The 22196-nt window shown below is 38.6% G+C and overlaps 1 protein-coding gene across 2 annotated transcripts in view; it reads left to right on the forward strand.

The window, feature by feature from the left end:
- The window catches only part of KLHDC10 (kelch domain containing 10), a 66314-nt gene that overhangs the window by 13894 nt on the left and 30224 nt on the right, over positions 1-22196 (forward strand). Inside the window, exon 2 of one of the 2 annotated variants that reach the window (XM_003813484.4) lies at positions 13620-13706. The exons of the other annotated variant lie outside the window; for it this stretch is intronic. Within the exon in view, the coding sequence (XP_003813532.1) occupies positions 13620-13706 (87 nt within the window). The remainder of the gene's footprint in view (positions 1-13619; positions 13707-22196) is intronic. 2 annotated transcript variants of the gene reach the window in all.

The raw sequence follows: 22196 nt of genomic DNA on the forward strand, positions 1-22196 counted from the left end.
TATCTCTTGAACTTCCTATTAGTTTTCCTTTATCTGCCACTTAATATTGGTATCCAAGAGTATTTCTTTTGTTTGTTTCCCCTTCTTACTCTTAGTAAGATATCATTAATGTCCTGACCAAACCTACATCTATGTCTAACCCACATCTCTCTCTCTGGCCTGTTTGCCAGCAGCCTCTAGATGTTTCTACCAACTGACTGATGAGTACCTCAAATACAACATTTTCAAAAAACAATTTCATCATTTTTCCTGGCAAACCTGTTACTTCATCCTGTGCTCCTTATCCTGACTAATTTAATGGCTATATCATCAATTTGGTGAGTCAAGCCAGAAATGTGGGAATCACATTAGATTCCTTCCTTTTACTCATTCCTTATAGAATTGGTCACAATTCGATAAGGAATTGTGTTGTTGATTCTTCCTCCTTACCCTCACTCTATTTGTCCCTTTCTACCTCTTTACCCTCCGCATTTATGTCTTTCATTTTATATTTCAGCTATACAGAAGTATTTTCAGTTAGTTGCCTTAAATTCTTGGAACAAGGTAGGTTGAGAGGAGAGATTTTTAAAAACTTGGAATTTCCTGTGCTACACTGTTTTTTGATTCTGTACATACCATTTCTTCTTTCTAAAGTGCCATTCTCCTAGTCATCTTCTTAGACCCACCCTTGTATACTTTAATCTACATAGCATTTTTTCCTATTCTCTCTTTTAATCCCAGCACTTTGGGAGGCTGAGGCAGGAGAATTGCTTGAACCCGGGAGGTGGAGGTTGTAGTGAGCTGAGATTGCGTCACTGCACTCCAGCCTGGGCGACAGTGAGACTCCATCTCAAAAACAAACAAACCCACAAATGACTTATGTGTGTCAAGTCAAAGGGACATTTTAAAATCTCCATCTGCCTTGATCTCCCTTCATTTTTAAACATCCTTTTCCCTTTTGGCTTCCTGGGTGTCAGGTCTCGTTTTCTTATGTGTCCGGCCTCATCCTTAGTCGTCTTTGTCAACTCTTTCCCTTCTACCAGGACTTTATGTATGAGAGTTCTCAATTCTTGGTTCTGTGTCCCCACCCTTCTCTTTTCAACTTACTTGAGGTGTTCTCTTCCAAATCTGTGATTTTCAATATCTATCCATATGCCAATAAGTTATGCCACTTTGTAATTTCAGCCCAAATCTCTTTTGAGGGCCATTTCCTTGCTTTCTCCATATCTACAGTTACATGCTTCGTATTTCTGAAGCTCAGCAAGCCTAAAACTGAATTTGTGATCTTTATTATAAAATTGAAGGGTAACTATTGGGTAATTTTAAGCACAGGAGTGATGTGGTATGATTTATTATTTTCTAAAGCTCCCTCTAGCTGCTGGTTGGAGAATGGCTAATGGGACATGGTAACACAGATGCATGGAGGTCATTTAGAAGACTATAGAAGTACTTTCCTAAAAAGATTGTGGTGGCTTGGACTAGGTGGTATATCAGTGGTTGGAAGTGGTTGAATATGAGATGTATTTTGAAAGTAGCATTAATAGGATTTGCTATGAGGTGTGAAGGAGAGAGAAGAATCAAGATGATTGCTAACAAGGCTAGATGCGGTGGTTGACGCCTGTAATCCCAGCACTTTGGGAGGGAGGCCAAGGTGGGTGAATCACTTGAGGTCAGGAGTTTGAGGCCAGCCTGGCCAACATGGCGAAACCCCGTCTCTACTAAAAATAAAAAATCAGCTGGGCGTGGTGGCGCATGCCATTAGTCCCAGCTACTCGGGAGGCTGAGGCACAAGAATTGCTTGAACCCAGGAGGCGGAGGTTGCAGTGAGTCATGATTGCACCACAGCACTCCAGTCTAGGTGACAGAGCGAGACTCTGAAAAAAAAAAAAAGACTCCTAAGTTTTTGTCTTGAGCAATTGGATAGATGACAGTCTCATCAAATGTGATGGAACAGATCTGAAGCAGCAGGATTGTAGGGGGCAAATCAAGAGTGTTGTTTTGGCAGTGTTAAGCTTGAGATGCCTATTTGACCTCCAAGTAAGGATATAGAGTAAGTAATCTTTACATTAAAAAAAATCAAACTCAAGGGAGATGGTGAGGCTCACAATGTTTTTTGGAATTATTAGCAAGCCATTGGACTGGATGAGTTCACCAAAGAATATTTTTAGCCAGGTGCGGTGGCTCATGCCTGTAATCCCAGCACTTTGAGAGGCCGAGACGAGGTTGGGAGTTTGAGACCAGCCTGGCCAACATGGTGAAACCCCGTCTCTACTAAAAATACAAAAATTAGCCGGGTGTGGTGGCGGGTGCCTGTAATTCCAGCTACCAGGGAGGCTGAGGCAGGAGAATTGCTTGAACCCAGGAGGTGGAGGTTGCAGTGAGCCGAGATCATGCCACTGCACTCCAGCTTGGAGGACAGAGCAAGACTCCATCTCAGAAAAAAAAAAAAAAAAAAGAATATTTTTAAAAATTGGGCAGAAGACTATATAACTCTTGAAAGTGAGAAGGAAAGGAGAAGCAAGCAAAGGTCAGTGAGGTAGGAGGAAGACCAAGACTGCTTGGTTTCATAAGAGTCAAGAGAAAAACATGTTTCAAGAAGGAGGGAGAGGTTACCTTGTCGAGAGCAAGGTAGGATAAGGTTTTAAAATGGTAGACTCAGCCAGGTGCAGTGGCTCCTGCCTGTAATCCCAGCACTTTGGGAGGCTGCGGTGGGTGGATCACCTGAGGTCAGGAGTTCGAGACCAGCCTGGTCAACATGGCAAAACCCCATCTCTACTAAAAATACAAAAAACAGCCGGGCGTGGTGGCTTGGGCCTGTAGTCCCAGCTACTTGGGAGGCTGAGACATGAGAATCGCTTGAACCCAGGAGGTGGAGGTTGCAGTGAGCCGACATTGCACCACTGCACTCCAGCCTGGGTGACAGAGTGAGACTCTTTCTCAAAAAAAAAAAAAAAAAAAAAAAAATTAACAACAACAATAAAATAAAATGGTGGACTTTGTACTACCATTAGTACAATACTATAAGTAATCTTACAGGGTATAGTAGGCCTTTGTGGGCTGAGTAGGGACTGACCTATTAACTATTTATAACATTGGAAAATATATTAAGAATTTCAAATGACAAATTGATGTAATTACTTAGAATTTTGAGGTGCAGCCTAATTTTTATTAGCCTGTATATTTTTTAAGGCTTTATTTTCCCCAAATTATTTTTAAGGCCATTCCCTTACTTTTTAAAGTAAGCAGTCCTTGTCTTCCTCCTACTTTATTGACCTTCTTTGCTTCTTTCCTTTTCACTTTCAATGGTTCTATAGTCTTCTGCCCAATTTTTAAGTGGTTTTGAACACTCTGTATCATTAGACTTTTACCAGTATCAGTATTGGGCAAGCTTGTAGAACACATAAAGGTTACGCTTACTTAAAATATGTAAGTATGATTTCCTATGATTGAATGCATACAGCTTTCCTCCTAAAAGTCTTTTTCATTAATTTTTAAAATGAAAAAACATTACATAAACTTGGTAAAATCAAATAGTATGCAAGAGGAGAAAGTGTCCCTTTCACCTGAGATCCCTCGTTTTGCAGTCTGTCTCCCTAGCAGTGTCATCTCCCTAGAGTTTCTGGTCTGTCTTTCCAGAAATAGAATTTGCATATATGTGCATATAGGTGTATGTTATCTTTATATTAAAACAGAGTGCAACAACAAAGTATTCTTTCTGCATCTGTCTTTTTTTTAACTTAAAAATATATTTTGGGGATTGTTCTGTGTTAGCACATTTAGACTTATCTCATGCTTCTTCATGGCTGAAAGTATTGTGTTGTGTGAATGTGCTGTAATTTACCAGCCACCCAATTGATGGATATTTAGCTTGTTTCTGGTTTCTGTTATTTAAGAACAATCACTGTAATGTATAGTGATAAATATTGCTAATTTGCCTTTTAATATCTGTGCTTTTAAAGTTTTCCTCAAGTTGTAGAACTTAAAAACTCACACTTATCCCCTTATTTTACTCCGCTTTCCCATTCAGCTAGTCTTTTACATCCTTATGTTTTATCCCTATAATAATATTAGCCAGGGATTTATATAAACATTTACTTATAACCCAGTAAGGGAACGGATACTATTGCTGTCCCCTTTTTTATAGTTAAGGAAGCTGGGGTACCCAGGACAAAACCTTGTCCAAGGACATACAGCTAGCAAGGGACAGAGCTAGGATTTAGACCCAGGCAATGTGGTTCTAAAGTCCATGCACCATGCTGCACTCCCCTCTGCTTCCTGTCCTTCCCAGTTCTTTTTGTTACTAGTACTGTAATTGAGGTCCTCACTGGTGTAAACTGGACTACACTAAAAATGTTTTTTTTGCTATTCCTAGTCTTACTTTCCTAACCCATTCTCTATATTTAAACAAGATTAATCTTCCTAATGCACAGCTATAGTTATGTTGCTTGTCAGATCAGAATCCTTCAGTAGCTTCCTGCTGCATTTAGAATCCAGCCCAATCTCATGCTCTTCCCTTTTATATTTGCTATATTCCATGAATTTGTTCCAAGCTTTATCTAGGATGTGAGCATTAAAGCGTCATAAGACATAATAAGACTGGATAGTGAAGTGAAATTAGAAGTATTATGACTCACAAAAAAATGAGATAAGTGATCTTTGGAGTTGAATGGTGTTTTTTCTTTTGAGTTTTTTCCCTTTTTACCCATAGTAGCTCCTGCCATATGGTTTCATCAACAAACTGTCAACTCAATTAATTTCAATCAGATGTGTAATTGATCAAATGCTAACCACAAATATTTTGGTGTCACATAAAACAAATTCCTTAAAACACACACATACACACAAACCTAAAACAGAAATATGGAATTTCTTTTTTTTTTTTTGAGATGGAGTCTCGCTCTTGTCACCCAGGCTGGAGTGCAATGGCACAGTATCGGCTCACTGCAACCTCCACCTCCCGGGTTCAAGCAATTCTCCTGCCTCAGCCTCCCGAGTAGCTGGGATTACAGGTGCTCGCCACCACGCCTGGCTAATTTTTGTATCTTTAGTAGTGATAGGGTATCACCATGTTGGCCAGGCTGGTCTCGAACTCCTGACCTCAAGTGATCCACCTGCCTCGGCCTCACAAAGTGCTGGAATTACAGGTGTGAGCCACTGTGCCCGGCCATGTTATACTTTTTAAAGCAACTTTTAAAATATCAGATATTAGATATTAAAAATTTGCTAATTAGTGACTATTATTTGCTTTTTGCTGGATTTAGTCCAATATAAGCTTTTATATCCTTCAGTCAGCTCTAGGTATTTTCTTGGAAGGCATTGCATTTGCCAAGAGAAAATGACCTGAGAGAAGGGAAAGTGAGTTCATAAAGAAAAGTTGTGTCTTCACCTTTTTTTTTTTTTTTGAGACTTACTCTGGCTCTGTCCCCAGGCTGGGGTGCAGTGGTGCAGTCTTGGCTCACTGCAACCTCTGCCTCCTGGGTTCAAGCAATTCTCCTATCTCAGCCTCCTGAGTAGCTGGGATTACAGGCGTGCACCACCACGCCTGGCTAATTTTTGTATTTTTAGTAGAGATGGGGGTTTTACCATGTTGGCCAGGCTGGTCTCGAACTCCTGACCTCGAGTGACCCACCTTCCTCAGCTTCCCAAAATGCTGGCATTACAGGCCTGAGCCATCGCCCCTGGCCTCAATTTATTTTTCTAAGTGAAGTTTTACTGGAGATAAAAAGGAAGGAGATGATACTCAATTAAGAAAAACAATCTCTGGCTATAGTTAATATTTCAAGATAGGCACATTCACATCGATACATATAAAGTACAAATGCAGGCAAGATGTTTGGTAAATCTTACAGAAAAAAACCCATGTACAGTAAAAAAAACATATATTTTAAAATGAACTTTTATCTTTTAAATTTTTCCCCTTGTCCGAAACTTCTTAGAATCATAAAATGTTAAAATTGAAAAAGACTGCTGGGCATGGTGGCTCATGTCTGTAATCTCAGGAGTTTGAGACTAGCCTGGGTAACATGGTGAAACTCCGGCCCCATCTCTACAATATAAACAAAAATGACCCAGGTGTGATGGCACATGCCTGTTGTCTCCCTATTGGGAGACAGAAGCAGGAGGATTTCTTGAGTCCAGGAGTTCAAGACCAGCTTGGGCAACATAGCTAGACCCTGTGTCTACTTCTCCCACGCCCCGCCAAAAAAAAGAGTATTTATAAGTGCTAAGCATAGAGTAGATACTCAGTATATAAAGGTGTTTGGCATAGAGTAGATAATAAATGTTGATTATCCTAAATTTAAAAGAAAGTCATTTACTTAACAAGTAGGTCACTGTTAGCTCAATGTATGCCATTGTGAAATTTTAAAAAGATTCCTCTTCCAGGTAGACATAGTCCCATGGGTACATTGGAGAATAGAGTGAAGGCTGGATTTAGCCTCCCTTAGACACTTTGCCTGGAGCTCTTGTGCAGCGATTCCAAATACAGTATTAATTTGCTTCTCTTTTGAAATTCTTTATAGATCCTGAATTGTATATAGGAGTAGGACTGTACCACATGTTGTAGCCACCTAAGTCAGAATTCTTGGATCATTTTCTCTGATTCAATAGTTCTAATTTTTTTTTTTTTTTTTTTGAGATGGAGTTTCGCTCTTGTTGCCCAGGCTGGAGTGCAATGGCGCGATCTTGGCTCACCGCAACCTCTGCCTCCTAAGTTCAAGAAATTCTCCTGCCTCAGCCTCCCGAGTAGCTGGGATTACAGGCATGCACCACCACGCCTGGCTAATTTTGTATTTTTTTTAGTAGAGACGGAGTTTCTCCATGTTGAGGCTGGTCTTGAACTCCTGACCTCAGGTGATCTGCCCGCCTTGGCCTAATAGTTCTAATTGTTAAATATTCATAATTGTTTTAGATATATCATTTTTGAATGTAAGCTATTCCATATTGGCACCATCTTTTTTTTCTTCCTTTTGGTTTTTATTCAATTTTTATACCTTTTACTTTGAGAATTGTAGATTGATTTACAGTTTTAAGAAATAATATTGGCTGGGTGCAGTGGCTCACACCTGTGATCCCACCACTTGGGAGACCGAGGCGGGCAAATCACTGGAGCCCAGGAGTTTGAGACCAGCCTGGGCAACATGGTGAGACACTATCTCTACAAAAAATACAAAAATTAGCCAGGTGTGGTGGCACATACCTGTAGTCCCAGCTACTTGAGAGGCTGAGGTAGGAGGATCGCTTGAGCCCAGGAGGTGGAGGTTGCATTGAGCCAAGATCATGCCACTGCACTCTAGCCTGGGTGACAGAGCAAGACTCTGTCTTAAAGAAAAAAAAAAAAAGAGAGAGAGAAGGGAAGGAAATAATACTGAGAGATCCATATACCCTTCCCCAGGCAATTTCTTGGAATGATAACATCCTGTTACTATTGTACAATAACACAACTAGGAAATTGACATTGATACAATCCAGTGACCTTACTCAGATTTCATCAGTTTTACACGTACTCGTGTGTGTGTGTGTGTGTATCATATTCTGTACAATTTTATTTCATGTTAGATTCGTGTGGCCACCACAGTCAAGATACAGAACAGTTCCATCACAAGGTTCCCTGGTGGTACCCGATACAGCCACAGCCACCTTCCCTGGCAAACCCCTGGTGACCACTAATCTGTTCTCTAAAATTTTGTCATTTCAAGAATGTTATGTGAGTAAAATCATACAGTATGTAACCTTTTGACACTATTTTTTTTTTCCTATTGGTTGCATGAATCAATAGTTCATGGTTGTACCACAGGTTTAACCATTCATTTCGCTGAAGGACATTGGGATTGCTTCCATGTTTTGGCTATTGTGAATAAAGCTGTTAGGAACGTTTGTGTACAGGTTTTTGTGTGGACATAAGTTTTCATTTCTCTGGGGTAAATGGCCAAGAATGTAATTGTTGAGTTGTATGGTAAGTATATGTTTAGTTTTGTAGGAAACTGCCATACTGTCTCTCAGAGTATGTGTGTATCATTTTACATTCCTCCCAGCAAAGTATAACTCATCCAGTTCCTCTGCATCCTTGCCACCATGATCAGTTTTGATAAAACACTTTGGCAACTACTGTTAACTAGTCTCTCTCATTTTTAGAAAATCAGAACTGACTTCTTACATGTGTCTTCAGGTTCTCTAGAATGAGACCTTTGGTTACTTATATCAATTTGACTTGGCAATTGGCTCTTAAATGTTTGGAGGAATTCACCAGTGAAGCCAGCTAGTATTCTTAAATCTTTTACACAATACCTCAATTTATATTTTTTCATCAATATCTATATTAGTCATTTTCTATATCCTTCATCTGAATAAGACAGATACTTTAATGTTCTTCTGGTTTTCCTTCTCTCAGCCTCCCTTCCTACCCTTATAAATATTCCTGTTGATAGCATCTGAGATTATAGTTTTGAATGTTAGTAATGTTTTTTTCCCCAGTCAGTGCATATTTAGACTTAAAGGTTTTACTGGTTTCTCTGCTTACCCTTTTCTTGGGCCTTGTTTGTTATTCTTGCATTAATTTTTTAAAAAAACAATCCAGTTATATATCTTTGAGTAATTATTTCATCAGAAGTCTGAAGGAAGCAAACTTTTTGGGTCCTTGCATATAAAAAAATTTCTTTATTTCACTCTCCTTCTTAAGCAAGAGTTGGAGTAGGTATAGAATTCTAAATGTAAAACTATATCCAAGTGTCCCAGGACAATTTGTTGAAAAGACTATTTATTCCCCACTGAATAGTCTTGTCACCCTTGTCAAAAAAATCAGTTGACACTATGGATGTTAGGGTTTACTTTTGGACTCTCAATTTCATTAATTTAATCTGTATGTCCATCCATATGCCAGTACCACAGTTTTTGAATACTGTATCTTTGCAGAAAGTTTTGAAATGAGGAAGTATGAGTCTTCTTTCACTTCTTTTTCAAGATTGTTTTGATATTCTGGGTTTCTTGCTTTTTTCCATCTGAAGTATAGGATTAGCTTGTTCATTTTGGCAAAACAAACAACAAGGTAGTTGAAATTTTAATATTGTTCGATTCTCTTTTGTGTCTTAACTTTTTAATATACTTTTCTATAATACTTCTTCATGCTTGGGCCTTAGTTTTATGCTCAATCATCTTTATCTGTGAGTCCTAGTTAGCCTTGCTGTGAGTGTTAAATCTGTTTATTGCAGCAGGTCTCCACAGATTGTGGATAGGGATGGAATAAGCAATGAGATGAAGTGTACTACTTGCCAGGCTCCTTCAGTGTGACTGTCCCCTCTTCTGCCTGGGTGTTAGTATCCCCACGGGGTTCTACCTTCTCTCTCTGATCCCAGTGTTCACACTGATTGTTCTAGCTGGAGAGTGACACCTTTGTTGTTTTTGCCACTGTTCCCATCTGGGAGCAAATACCTCTATTCTATAATGCTTGACCCAAAGAGGTAGATGGCTGGGAGGGGTTAACCTGCTATGTAACTTCTGTGCTGCACTCCAATCACTTAGGCTGTAAATGTTTAAAATGGTTTCACTTCTTCCTGCTGTCTTTTACCTTGGGGCTTAGTTGACCCCGAGAGTTGGTCCCTCCACTTGCCCTGGTCCTCTGCTCTTGGTGTGTAGGACTGTGGTGTCTTCTTTAGTCCGAATCTATCTGCTTTTCATCTTCCAGTGATTCCTCATAGTATTAGTCCACTAAGGGCATTTCTTGTTTTCTTTTAATTATGTCTTTTTTTTTTTTAATGACTTTTTTTTGTTATTTGGGAGATTTTAGGGGAAGGTGAGCTTGCTCACACTGTGCTCAGCCTACCATCTTAATTCAGCCAATGACTATGTTATATTTATAGTGAAGTAAACATAGTAAAAAAGAGAAAAAACTAAAAACTAGCAAAAAATAAAATATTGATGAAATTATTGAAGAAATTATTATTATTATTATTTTTGTGGAGACAGAGTCTTACTCTGTCGCCCAGGCTGGAATGCAGTGGCGTGATCTTGGCTTACTGCAACCTCCGCCTCCTGGGCTCAAGCAGTTCTCCTGCCCTCAAGCAGTTCTCCTGCCTCAGCCTCCCGAGTAGCCAGGACTACAGGCGCATGACACCATGCCCAGCTAAATTTTTTTGTATTTTAGTAGAGACGGGGTTTCACCATGTTGGCCAGGCTGGTCTCGAACTCCTGGCCTCAGGTGATCTGCCCATCTCAGCCTCCCAAAGTGCTGGGAGTACAGGCATGAGCCACCACACCCGGCCTATATTTTTGTTTTGAAGAGTCAAAGCTATCACGTAGGAAGGTTGGCACTTTGAATATATAAAAATTAAAACTTCAATGAATAAAAGTTCAGACCAGTAATATATTTATATGAAACTGGAGAGGCATACATTTATTTAAAAATTTAAGAAGTACCTTTGTGTTGGCGTCACACTGTTATGTTGCTGGTTTCTCTTTTTTCTGCTCTTTGGGTGAAAGAATAAAATGGGTTTTGAAGTCAGTGCCTGCCTTGATTGAATAACCTCCGCAGAGTCAACAGGAGTCTATGCATACAGACTTATGCTGGTTGCTGAGAGAGAGACATGCCAAAGAAGCCCTGAGAAGACATAAAAAGGGTTTTTTATTACAGTTTTGGTGTGTTAATTATTTTTGTTTGTTTTTGTTTTTGAGACAGAGTCTCACTCTGTCGCCCAGGGTGGAATTCAGTGGCATGATCTCAGCTCACTGCAACCTCCGCCTCTTGGGTTCCAGCGATTCTCCTGTCTCAGCCTCCTGAGTAGCTGGGTTTACAGGCACCTGCCACCACGCCTGACTAATTTTTATATATTTTTAGTAGAGATGGGGTTTTGGCATGTTGGCCAGGCTGGTCTCAAACTCCTGGCCTCAAGTGATCTGCCTGCCTTGGCCTCGTAAAGCGCTGGGATTACAGGCGTGAGCCACCATGCCAGGCCCGGTTTGGTAATTTTTAATGTTATTCCCTCAGTGTTACTCCAAAGTAGTTTTTAATATTTTTCCATTATAAAATCATATATCGTAGAATTTATGGATAACATAAAAGGGGTAATAATCTCAAGCCCAATCATAACCAGTGTTAAGACTTTGGTATGTTTCTTTCCAGTATTTTTTTCTAATCACTTATTAAAAAAATTAAAATAATACAGTATTGTTTTTCTTCCAGTCTAAAAGTAATGCCTACTCAGAGAGCTTGGAAAATAAAGACCATCATAAAGGGGAAAAAACAAAAATAATTCATTAGAACCATCCAAAGATAACTACAGTCAAGTACATTAATTTGATGTAATCTTTCCTGTATTTTTTCTGAATATATAAGAATACTTTTTTCTTTACTAAAATGGTATCATACTTTAATACTATTTTGTACACTGTATTTTTCATTTGCAATATATTGTGAATGTTTTGTCATGTTAATAAATAGTTTTGTATATACTCTTCAGTGGTATGTAGAATATGAGCATATTTAAGTATGTTTATTTAGCATACTTAACCATCCCCTATCATTGGACATTGAAAGTGTTTCTAATTTTTTACCATTATAAATAATACCATAGTTAATATCTTTGTCCATACATCTTTCCATGCATCTATGATTGTTTCTTTAGGAATAGATTCCTAGAAGTGGAATAGCTGGGTCAAAGGGTATGTACATTTTAACGCTTTTGATACATAAAAATGTCAAATTTTAAGCTAATCACTTGTTATATTCTGTCTTGTATTGCTAATTGTTTTGTGTGTCTGTCTTGTCTCCCTAATTAGAATGTAAACTTAAGGGCAAGGGAGGTTTCTTATATATTTAATGTATCCTTTGACAGTGTGGTTTACAGTTTTGGACTCTGGAGTCATCTCAACACATACTGTATTGATTTAAAACAATGGTTCTCTAGATTGTTGAATGTCATAAACCTGTACATTAAAAATATATATATACTTATATTTATCCATATATGTATATTTATAGTAGATATGGGCTTGCAAATTTTCAGTTTTTCCACGAAAGAATATTAAAAAGAAAACCAACTACCATTTTCTTATCAGCATCATTTCATAAAGTAAAGAATATTTAACAACAAAAAGGTTCTAATCTCTGAAAAAAGAGCAGGCCTTTAAATGGAACATTTTAGCTTTTTGAAAAACTTATTGCCTTGTCCATATTTTTCTCATTTTGTGTTGGACTGGTGAATCTTCACCTTAGCCTAGCAGTGGTCTGTAGACCAGCATTTGAGAATCATTGATTTAAAAGACTTAGACTATTAAAAGATAAATCATTTTGCAAAATAAATAATTCTCCTTTTCCATGAGTCTGTATTCTCTACAAAATTAAGTGCACATGTGCAGGTGATGCCATTTCATTATACAGAATCTGTATATCTCTATGTACAAATTCTGTAGTAAGCAAACTAGACCCTGCTGATGGACATCTGAATATATATTTCCAGTTGCCAAAAATAAAAACCGTTCTTTTTCTAGGGAATTTAAGACAGGATAAAATATGGTGTAGTGGGAAGAGGCAAGTTTTTAGAGTCAGAAGGCCTCGCTTGAATCCTGGCTCTGGCATTAAGTCATTTAATTTTCCTTTAGCTTCCTTGCTTGAAAAATTATGATGATACTATCTTCTTCAAAGTATTTTGGTAGCTCCTGTTACAGCAGTTCCTTCACTGTAATGTAATTATTTGTTTACACATCTGCCTTCCTTATGAGACCGTGGGCTCTGAAGAGCAGGAATCATGTCCTTGTTTTGCAATCTCAGGTCCTAGCATAGGGCTCCAGGCATAGCAGATGCTTAATAAAATGATTGTTGAATCAATACAGGATTGTTGTGAGAATTATATGAGGTAATATATGTGAAAGCTCTTTGTAAACCCTAAACATTATGCAAGTGTTAATTGTTTTTATTGTCAATAAGAGCTATCTTTGGGAGCGATCAAAACTTTGGGAAAAGAGATAATTACCCCATAATAGTTCCATTAATTTAATTAGGTTTTTATTCTATTTTATAAGAAAACATATTTTAATTGGGGTTAACATGGAGGTAATTTGCTTCCTGGGAAGGCAGATGAGCCCCTTCCCTCCCTTCCCCCATGGAAGTGCCAAGATATTAAATGTTTGTTTAATTTGGTTGCTGTTTTAAAATTTAATTATAGTAGAGTCAGCTTATTTTGTATTTAAAGAATGGTGCCCATTGCTTTATCTTCTTAACCATATAATTAATAGAACCTTGAAGAGAACAGGAGCCTCTGTTATGTCCAATTAGTTTCAGAGCTCCATTTTGAAATTAACTGACTTAAAAATGTCATCGTTTCTAATCTGTTCATAAAGCTCCTGGTGAATTTTTGCCACAAGATGGCATTGGTGATTATTGAGTGCACATACTATTGAACCAGAATTCCCAAAAACGGTGCACAAAATTGTATTCTTTTGGGGGTAAGAGTTGAAAACCTTCATCACTGCTTATATGTTAATTTAATTTTGACTTCCAAAACAGGGTTAAATGCTACTTTACGTCACTTTCTTTCTGTATTCAAGTATTGTTTTGTTTCCTGTTTTTCTGTCTTTATAACTACAGTAACTATGTATTATTTGCAATGTGTTGTATGTGTCTGACTTATTGCTGATAATTGTGGTAACAGGTAAGAAGAAAATACGATGGGACCCAGTTAGGAGGCGCTTCATTCAGTCCTGTCCCATCATAAGGATCCCTAACAGGTTTTTGAGAGGTGGGTGATAACTAGCAAGAGATCTGTGCTTCGTATGGGTTAAAGGGAACTTTGAATGAATTTTCTAAGCTCAAAACTCTGGTTTTTAAAAATCATCTAAACAGCTAATGAAACAGTTGGAATAAGAAAAATCTAGAACTTAATTTTAAACCTGTTTCTTGTTGGCCACTATTGGGATTGTAATTGTAAGTTTCAGGGAGTCAGAATCACTTAGTGTATTATTAGATGGTAGAGATAAATCATCTCACTGATATAAATGGTATTCCACAGTAGCCATATTAGAAAGAATTTTGAGTGAATAATCTATAAAATATGGATGTGGGAAAGAATTTTCTAAATATGATTCTAAGGAAGAAATAAAAGATTATGTAATGGTATAAAATAAAAAACCTCTTATGTCAAATGTCATATATTAAAAGATAAAAAAGAGAATTATTTGTTAACAAAGGGGTAATATGAATATATAAAGAGTTCTTATAAACCAATAGGTTAAAAACAAATGCCCACTAGAAAAATAGGTAAAAGGATATAGAATTATCAGTTTGTTAAAAAGAAGTGCCAATAATTATGAACAAGTATTTATTTTTACTATTATTATAAACACAACAATTAAAACAATAAGATGTTTTTACCTATTAGATGAGCAAAGACCAAAAATAAGAATACCCAATGTTGGCAAGGGTATGGGAAGATAAAGCTCATATATTGAAGGAAGTGTAAATTTTATACAGCTTTTCTGAAACCAGTTTGGTAATATGTATTAAAAACCTTAGAAATATTCATACCCTTTGACCTAGCAGTTTTTACTTTTAGAAATGTTGCATTCCTTCTACTTTTTATTTTTTCTACTAATACATACTCCATACTGAAAAAAGAAAATCTCAAAAGAGGGTTGAAAACTCTGGTTCACACTATTTTTCTAGATACAACAAATTATCACACAAGCATACTTAATGTTGTAATTTAGACTGTATTAAATTATTTACAACCCAGTGTATCTAATTTTAACTGGAGTTTTTTTTTTTTTTTAACCTAGGAAAAAATCCTGCAACTGCTATAGATGTTTCTATATCTAGTTCCTAACCTATTTTTGTCACCTGAGCTCCAGAGCATGCATAAAATCAACCATAAAATGGGTCAAGATAAGATCCTCAAGATCGTATACCACCTTTTAGCATGAGTAAATTTTGTTAGTAAGAATTAAGGACCAGGCTGGGTGGCTCATACCTGTAATCCCAGCTCTTTGGGAGGCCAAGGTGGGCAGATTGCTTGAGCCCAGGAGTTCAAGACCAGCCAGGACAACACGGTGAAACCCTGTCTCTGTAAAAAATACAAAAATTAGCTGGGCATGGTGGTACACACTTATAGTCGCAGCTACATGGGAGGCTGAGGTGGGAGGATCACTTGAACCCAGGTGGCAGAGGTTGCAGTGAGCCATGATTGCGCCACTGCATTCCAGCCTGGGCGATAGAGTGAGACTTTTCTCCATAAAAAAGAAAAAAAATTAGATGATTTTAGTATTATCCATTGTACACACATGGCCAAGCAGGCATGTCTAATTCTATAGCATTTTTTCTATTTATAAATTAGAATGCCAATTTACCAATTTCCAATGAGAAATCTAACTTGTGCTGAATAAAGCATAAATTAAACTTCATTTTAGTTATATTAATATAATTATACATACTAAATATAAGCATAATTAAGGAATTGTTTAGGGTATATAATTCAACATAATAACAATGATATAAAACACATAAACATAAAAAACAAATAGTGACATAACAGGTTGTATCTGTATGATGGGGATTTTATTTTCTTTTGTATGGTGTTTGTTTTTCAATTTTTTGATTGTGGAGAAAAAAGATTGCACAGGTAAGTTTTATACCATTGGTTATTTGTAAGCCCTCAATAGCCTCAATCAGTGGTTGAGAAAGGTGGCCCCTGGCAGTGCTGGAATTGAGGTGGGAGTTAGCATCAGCAACATCAGGATCACTAGTGGCCTTCTTTTAGTTCTCACCTTCTTTAACCTCTATGTAGTGTTTGAGGCTGTTAACTACTTGCCCTTCTTAAATTTTTCTCTTTTTTTGGGTTGCTTTACTGTATAGTTCTAGATGTTTTCTTCCTACCTCTTTGATTGTTCATTCTGTTTCCTTCACTAGCTTCTTTCTTCCTGCCCCCTCAAGGTGGATATTGTTCCAGTGTTCTGTCCTCTCCATTATCTCCTTTAGTTGTCTCATCAACTTTCACAGGCTTAAGTCTCTTCGTTTGTTCGTTCGTTCATTCTTTCATTCTTTCAGTATTTCTTGATTGCTTCCTATGTACTGTGCTAGCCTGATGATCTAAGTAATAGAGAATCAGGTAAACAGACAATTACAGAATAATTTGAGTATAATTATTTGTGGTAAGTGTTCTGATGAGGTAGCATGCTATGGGAGCACACAGGAGAGGTATCTGACTCAACTTGGCTGAAGGAGGGTGACAGAGGAGTGGCCATGAGGATGACATCACAAGGGATGTGCTTAAAGGCTGAGTAGGTGTCAGCAAAGGAGGGTTGGATCCTCTCAAACCATGGGGATCAGGCAGCTTGAGTAAAGGCATTTAGGCAAAACAGGACATGGTGTTTTTAGAGATGTAGAGAAAGTTCAGCACAGTGGGAAAGAGGTGGACAAAAGAGGCTGGAGAGGGCCCAGATCAAGTGGGCACCACCCAAGTGGAGTTTTCAGGATCAGATTTGGTTTTTTAGCTAGTGAAGAAATTTAATTAAAGGCTAATTATGAGATTATTATAGTTATCAGTGTGCAAAATGATGGAGACTGAAATGAGGGTAGTTGTAATAGGAATGGAGAATAGGGGCCGGGCATGGTGGCCTACACCTGCAATCCTAGCAGAGTGAAACCCTGCCTGTCTACATACACACACATGCACGCATGTACAATTAGCCGGGTGTGGTGGGGGCATGCCTGTAGTCCCATCTACTTGGGAGGCTGAGGCAGGAGGATTGCTTGCAACTAAGAGTTCGAGGCTACAGTGAGCTATAATCATGCCACTGCATTCCAGCCTGGGTGAAAGAGCAAGGCCCTGTCTCATTAAAAAAAAAAAAAGTAGAGAATTGATTTGACATATAAGGAAGTGGAAGTGAAATTAGATGTAGATTTTAGGCAAAGGATAATAAATTCAGTTTAGTCTCTCCAGAACAACCAATAATAGCATTAATAGCATATCCTTTAACACTCAGTCCAAGAGTATTTCCAGGGAAACTTCCTTGGCAGGCCTCTCCCCTCTTTGTTCTGATGGCACCCTCCGTGTACCTACCTATATCATAGCACTTATTGCACTGAATTGTAGTTGTTTACTTGTCTGTGCCTCCCATTAGACTGTAAGCTCTGTAAGGGCAGGGACAATAGGACAGTGCCTTTCATATCTTTACTCCAGTTTGTAGCATAGTGCATGTAGCAGGTATATCATATGTATTTGACCTTGAATTAAAGTATTGTAAAGGCCACTGTCAGAAAATAGGATGGGAGTAACATTTTATTATGTTCTCAACTTCTCTCTGGTATTGGTGACAGTGAACTAATGAATTGTTGAGAACATGAAAATGCTATTGTTCAATGCTTCAATAGGTTGTGTGGTTTTGCTTGTTTGTTTGTTTTTAACTTATCTATACTTTTGAAATAGCCACTTTGAAGCCTCATATTTTGGAATTCTTTATATCACCTCTCTTGGTTCAGATTGTAGACAGTTTCATAGGGCCCATTTTCTGTCACTAGATTCCTCTTCACTAGGTCCTACATCTTCTCTAAAACATATTTCTACCAATTAAAATTGTGGTGTAGTGAAAACAGTAATGGCGTAATGAAAACAATGGTTTTTATTATAAAATGGCAGACTTAACATACCCATTTACTTTTCCCTACTTCTCAGATGTCATTGGAAATGACAAAACAGACATAAGACAAAGAATAAATCATTGTAATTAAAAACAAAAAAAACCAAAAAAAAACAGAAAAGGGAGACTTTGAAACTAGATTACTTGTATCTGAATCCAGGCTCTGCCATTTAGCAACTGTATGACCTTGGGCAAGTTGCTTATTCTTTTTTTGCCTCAGTTGCTTCATCTGTAAAATTAGAATGATGATAATAGTATCTACTTCCTAGAGTTACTGTGAAGATCACGAGAGACAGTATGTACAGAGCACTTAGGAGAGTTTCTTTACATATAGCAAATGTTGAATTAGTGCTAGCTATCATTATTGTTATTGTTAGAATGCCAGAAGTTTTTAGAAATTTTAGGGTACCAGAAAAAATTGGAATTATATTGATGGAGGAACCAGCACAGAATAAAATGCAACCCAGAATAGATGCTCCTGTTTCATGGTGGAAGTCAGAGAGTGTCTTAGTAGGGCTCTTTTCTTAAACTCTAAGCATAGAGGTGGCAAGTATAGGAAGATGGAGCAGTTTTGGGGGAAGGTGGAATATCAGGGCAGGTAATGAAAGAATTGCCTTCAAAACAGTTACTTCCCCTACTCCTTCTCTCCCTTCACATAAAGCACCCTAGCAACGGCATTAGTTCCAGGATAAAGCCATGAGAACATTTCAAGGAAAGTAGAAGATTTGCCTTGGGGAGGATTGGGCAGGCATTGCGAGCATCGATTAAGACTGGAGGAAGAAGGCTGGGCGCAGCGGCTCACACCTGTAATCCCAGCACTTTGGGAGGCTGAGGTGGGCGGATCACGAGGTCAGGAGATCGAGACCATTCTAGCTAACACGGTGAAACCCTGTCTCTACTAAAAATACAAAAAATTACCCGGGGGTGGTAGCAGGCGCTTGTAGTCCCAGCTACTTGGGAGGCTGAGGCAGGAGAATGGCATGAACCCAGGAGGCAGAGCTTGCAGTGAGCCAAGATCATGCCACTGCACTCCAGCCTGGGCGACAGAGTGAGACTCCCTCTTAAAAAAAAAAAAAAAAAAAAAAAAGACTGGAGGAAGAGTGCACAAAGCAGAGCCTTAGCGAATGGGCTTTTGTAGTAGATGGATGAGGAGAGTGGAATGAGAGGAGAACAAGAAGAGGAGCTCTATCAAGGATCCATATGCATTAAAGGACAATACTGTCAAAATACAGCCTGCCAGTTTTGGCAATAATAAGGTCAAACTGCTTTCTTTTTCTCCACTTGTAAAGGGAAGCCTGTCTGTCAGTGTGCCACTTACCTGCAGAGACCCACACTCAGACAGACCTTCCATTTGGGTTTTGGAGGCAAATTAATACAACTGTTGAGGAAACACATGTTTCTTATAATAACTAACCAATGTAGTCCTTCATTTATTAATATGAGTAGGTGATAAAGGCTCATCATACATTTGAGGGAAACTAAGAAGAGACTAAAATAAACAAAACAGCTGCCTATGGTAGAAACAGAGATAATGAACAAGTGGAGTGGAACTTGAGGAAGTTCTAATCACAGAATGTATCTTTACAGAGCCAAGAGTGAATTAGATCCATAAATTTAAAAAAACAGCTTCCTGGCTGGGCGTGGTGGCTCACACTTCTAATACCAGCACTTTGGGAGGCTGAGATAGGTGAATCACTTGAGGCCAGGAGTTCGAGACCAGCCTGGCCAACCAACATGGTGAAGCCCCATCTCTACTAAAAATACTAAAGTTAGCTGGGCATGGTGGCAGCCGCCTGTCATTCTAGCTATTCGTGAGGCTGAGGCATGAGAATCACTTGGACCTGGGAGGCAAAGGTTGCAGTGAGATGAGATCGCACCATTGCACTCCAGCCTGGACAACAGAGCGAGACACTGTCTCAAAAAACAAAACAAAACAAAACAAAAAACGCTTCCATGGATAAAAAGTAATGATTAATGAATTAGTTTTATATTGAAGAATTGATTGCTGAAATTAAAACTCAGTTGGAGGGTTAAACAATACACTTAAGACCAGTTACTTTTCATAAAAATAAAATAGAGGAAATTTGCAGACTATAAAGAAGACCTACAGATAGAAAGTACATGAGGAAAATTCATCCTTTGAGGATAGATCTGAGTGATCAAGTACCCATTTCACAGGAGTTACAGAAGGAAAGATCAGACAATGGAAGGGAGAAAATTTAAAAATCTGAGTTTTGGCCAGGCACGGTGGCTCACACCTGTAATCCCAGCACTTTGAGAGGTCGAGGCAGGTGAACCACGAGGTCAGGATTTCAAGACCAGCCTGGCCAATATGGTGAAACCCTGTCTCTGCTAAAAATACAAAAAAATTAGCCAGGCGTGGTGGCAGGTGCCTGTAATCCCCGCTACTCGGGAGGCGGAGGCGGGGAATTGCTTGAATCCGGGAGGCAGAGGTTGCAGTGAGCTGAGATCGTGTCACTGCACTCCAGCCTGGGTTACAGAGCAAGACTCAAAAAAAAAAAAAAAAAAAAATCTGAGTTTTCACATATAAAGGGCACGCCTTTCATGTATAAAGGACCAAACAGGAAAAAATGCAAAAACAAACCAACAGAAAGTACCTCCCTATACGTTACTAAAGTACTTACTATTTCAGAGGTAGAAAACAAGTTACATAGACTCAAAACTGAAAATCAGACTGGCATGGATTTCTCACCTGCAGCATGGTTTGCTACAAGATAAATGCCTTCAGTGTTCTGAGGGGAAATTATTCTCAAGACAGAATTCAGTACCCAGCCTCACTAATGTTTATGTGGGGGGTCAAAATAAGATTTCTGAAAGTTTGTGACATACCCCATTTTGATAAAATTACTTGAAGATGTACTCTGGTAAAATGAAAAATCCAGGCCAGGAGTGGTAGCTTACACCTGTAATCCCAGCACTTTGGGAGGCTGAGGCGGGTGGATCACGAGGTCAGGAGTTTGAGACCAGTCTGGCCAACATGATGAAACCCTCTCTCTACTAAAAATACAAAAATTAGCCGGGCATGGTGGCGGGTGTCTGTAATCCCAGCTACTCAGGAGGCTGAGGCAGGAGAATCGCTTAAATCTCCAGGAGGCAGAGGTTGCAGTGAGCCAAGATCGTGCTACTGCACTCCAGCCTGGGCAACAGAGCAAGACTCCATCTCAAAAAAACATTATAAGAAAAATAAAATACACTTACCATTCATTAAGTGGAAGTGGATCATCATAAAGGTCTTCATCCTTACTGTCTTTACACTGAGAAAGCTGAGGAGGAAGAGGAAAAGGAGGAGTTGGGCTTGCTGTCTCAGGAGTGGCAGAGGCAGAGGAAAATCTGCATATAAATAGACTTGTGCAGTTCAAATTCATTTTGTTCAAGGGTCAACTGTATAACATTCTGTAACTAAAATTAAATTGAGAGTTGTACTAAAGGTCCTAGAATTTTTTGTTTTAAAATTTACAGGTGTAGTATTATCTACTTACTAAAAGAAAAATTCAAATAATACAGAAATACATAGGGGGAAAAGTCAGGATCCTTATTGCAAGCATATATAACATTTCTACAAATCAATTTCAAAAAAGACAGTTCAATGAGAGAATGTATGTAAGAGGCTTAAGCAGGTGTTCTTAATCTGTTCTTGCACTGGTATAAATAAATACCTGAGACTGGGTACTTTATAAAGAAGAGGTTTAATTGACTCACGGTTCTGCAGGCTGTATAGGAAGCATGGTAGCATCTGCTTCTGGAGAGGCCTCAGAAAGCTTTTACTCATGGCAAGAGGCAAAGTGGGAGCAGATGTCTTACACGGCAGGAGCAGAACCAAGAGGAGTTGAGGGGAGGTGCTATGCACTTTTAAACAACCAGATCTTGTGAGAACTCACTCACTATACAGTACCAAGGAGGTATGGTGCTAAAGCATTCACGAGAACTTCGTCCCCATGATCCAGTCACCTCCCACCATGCCCCATCTCCAACACTGGGGATTACAATTGAACATGAGATTTGGGTGGGGACACAGATCCAAACCATATCAGCAGGCATTTCCCAAAAGAAAAATTCAAATGACCAATAAACATGAAAAGGCGCTCACCCTCATTGCAATGAGAGAAATGAATAGTAAAACCACGAGAGCTCTACAAACTCACAGGAATTGGTAAATTAAAAAGACTGACAATGGCAATACCAAATATTGGCAAGGACATGGAACAACAGGAATTCTCACATGCTGCCCTTGGATATGTAAAGTGGTACAACCATTTTGAAAACATTTTGGCTTTACCAAATGAAGGTGAAGATTTACATACATTAAGATTCAGAAATTCCATGTTTACATTTATAGCCAACAGAAATGCGAGCCCCTGTGCACTTGCAACATGTGCAAGAATGTTTGTAGCAACATTAAGAACCACAAATTTGAAACAACCCAAAATGCCTCTTCACACAACTTAGACTGGATAAATAAATTGTGACATATATTCATACAAATAAATAATATTTGGCAAGGGAAATGAACAGACCACCTCTTTTCCCCTAGAACAGGGATGAATCTCAAAAACATAATTGTGAATAAAAGAGCCCGG

The sequence above is a fragment of the Pan paniscus genome, chromosome 6, assembly GCF_029289425.2.
Source record: "Pan paniscus chromosome 6, NHGRI_mPanPan1-v2.0_pri, whole genome shotgun sequence".
In the NCBI taxonomy this organism is placed as follows: domain Eukaryota; kingdom Metazoa; phylum Chordata; class Mammalia; order Primates; family Hominidae; genus Pan; species Pan paniscus.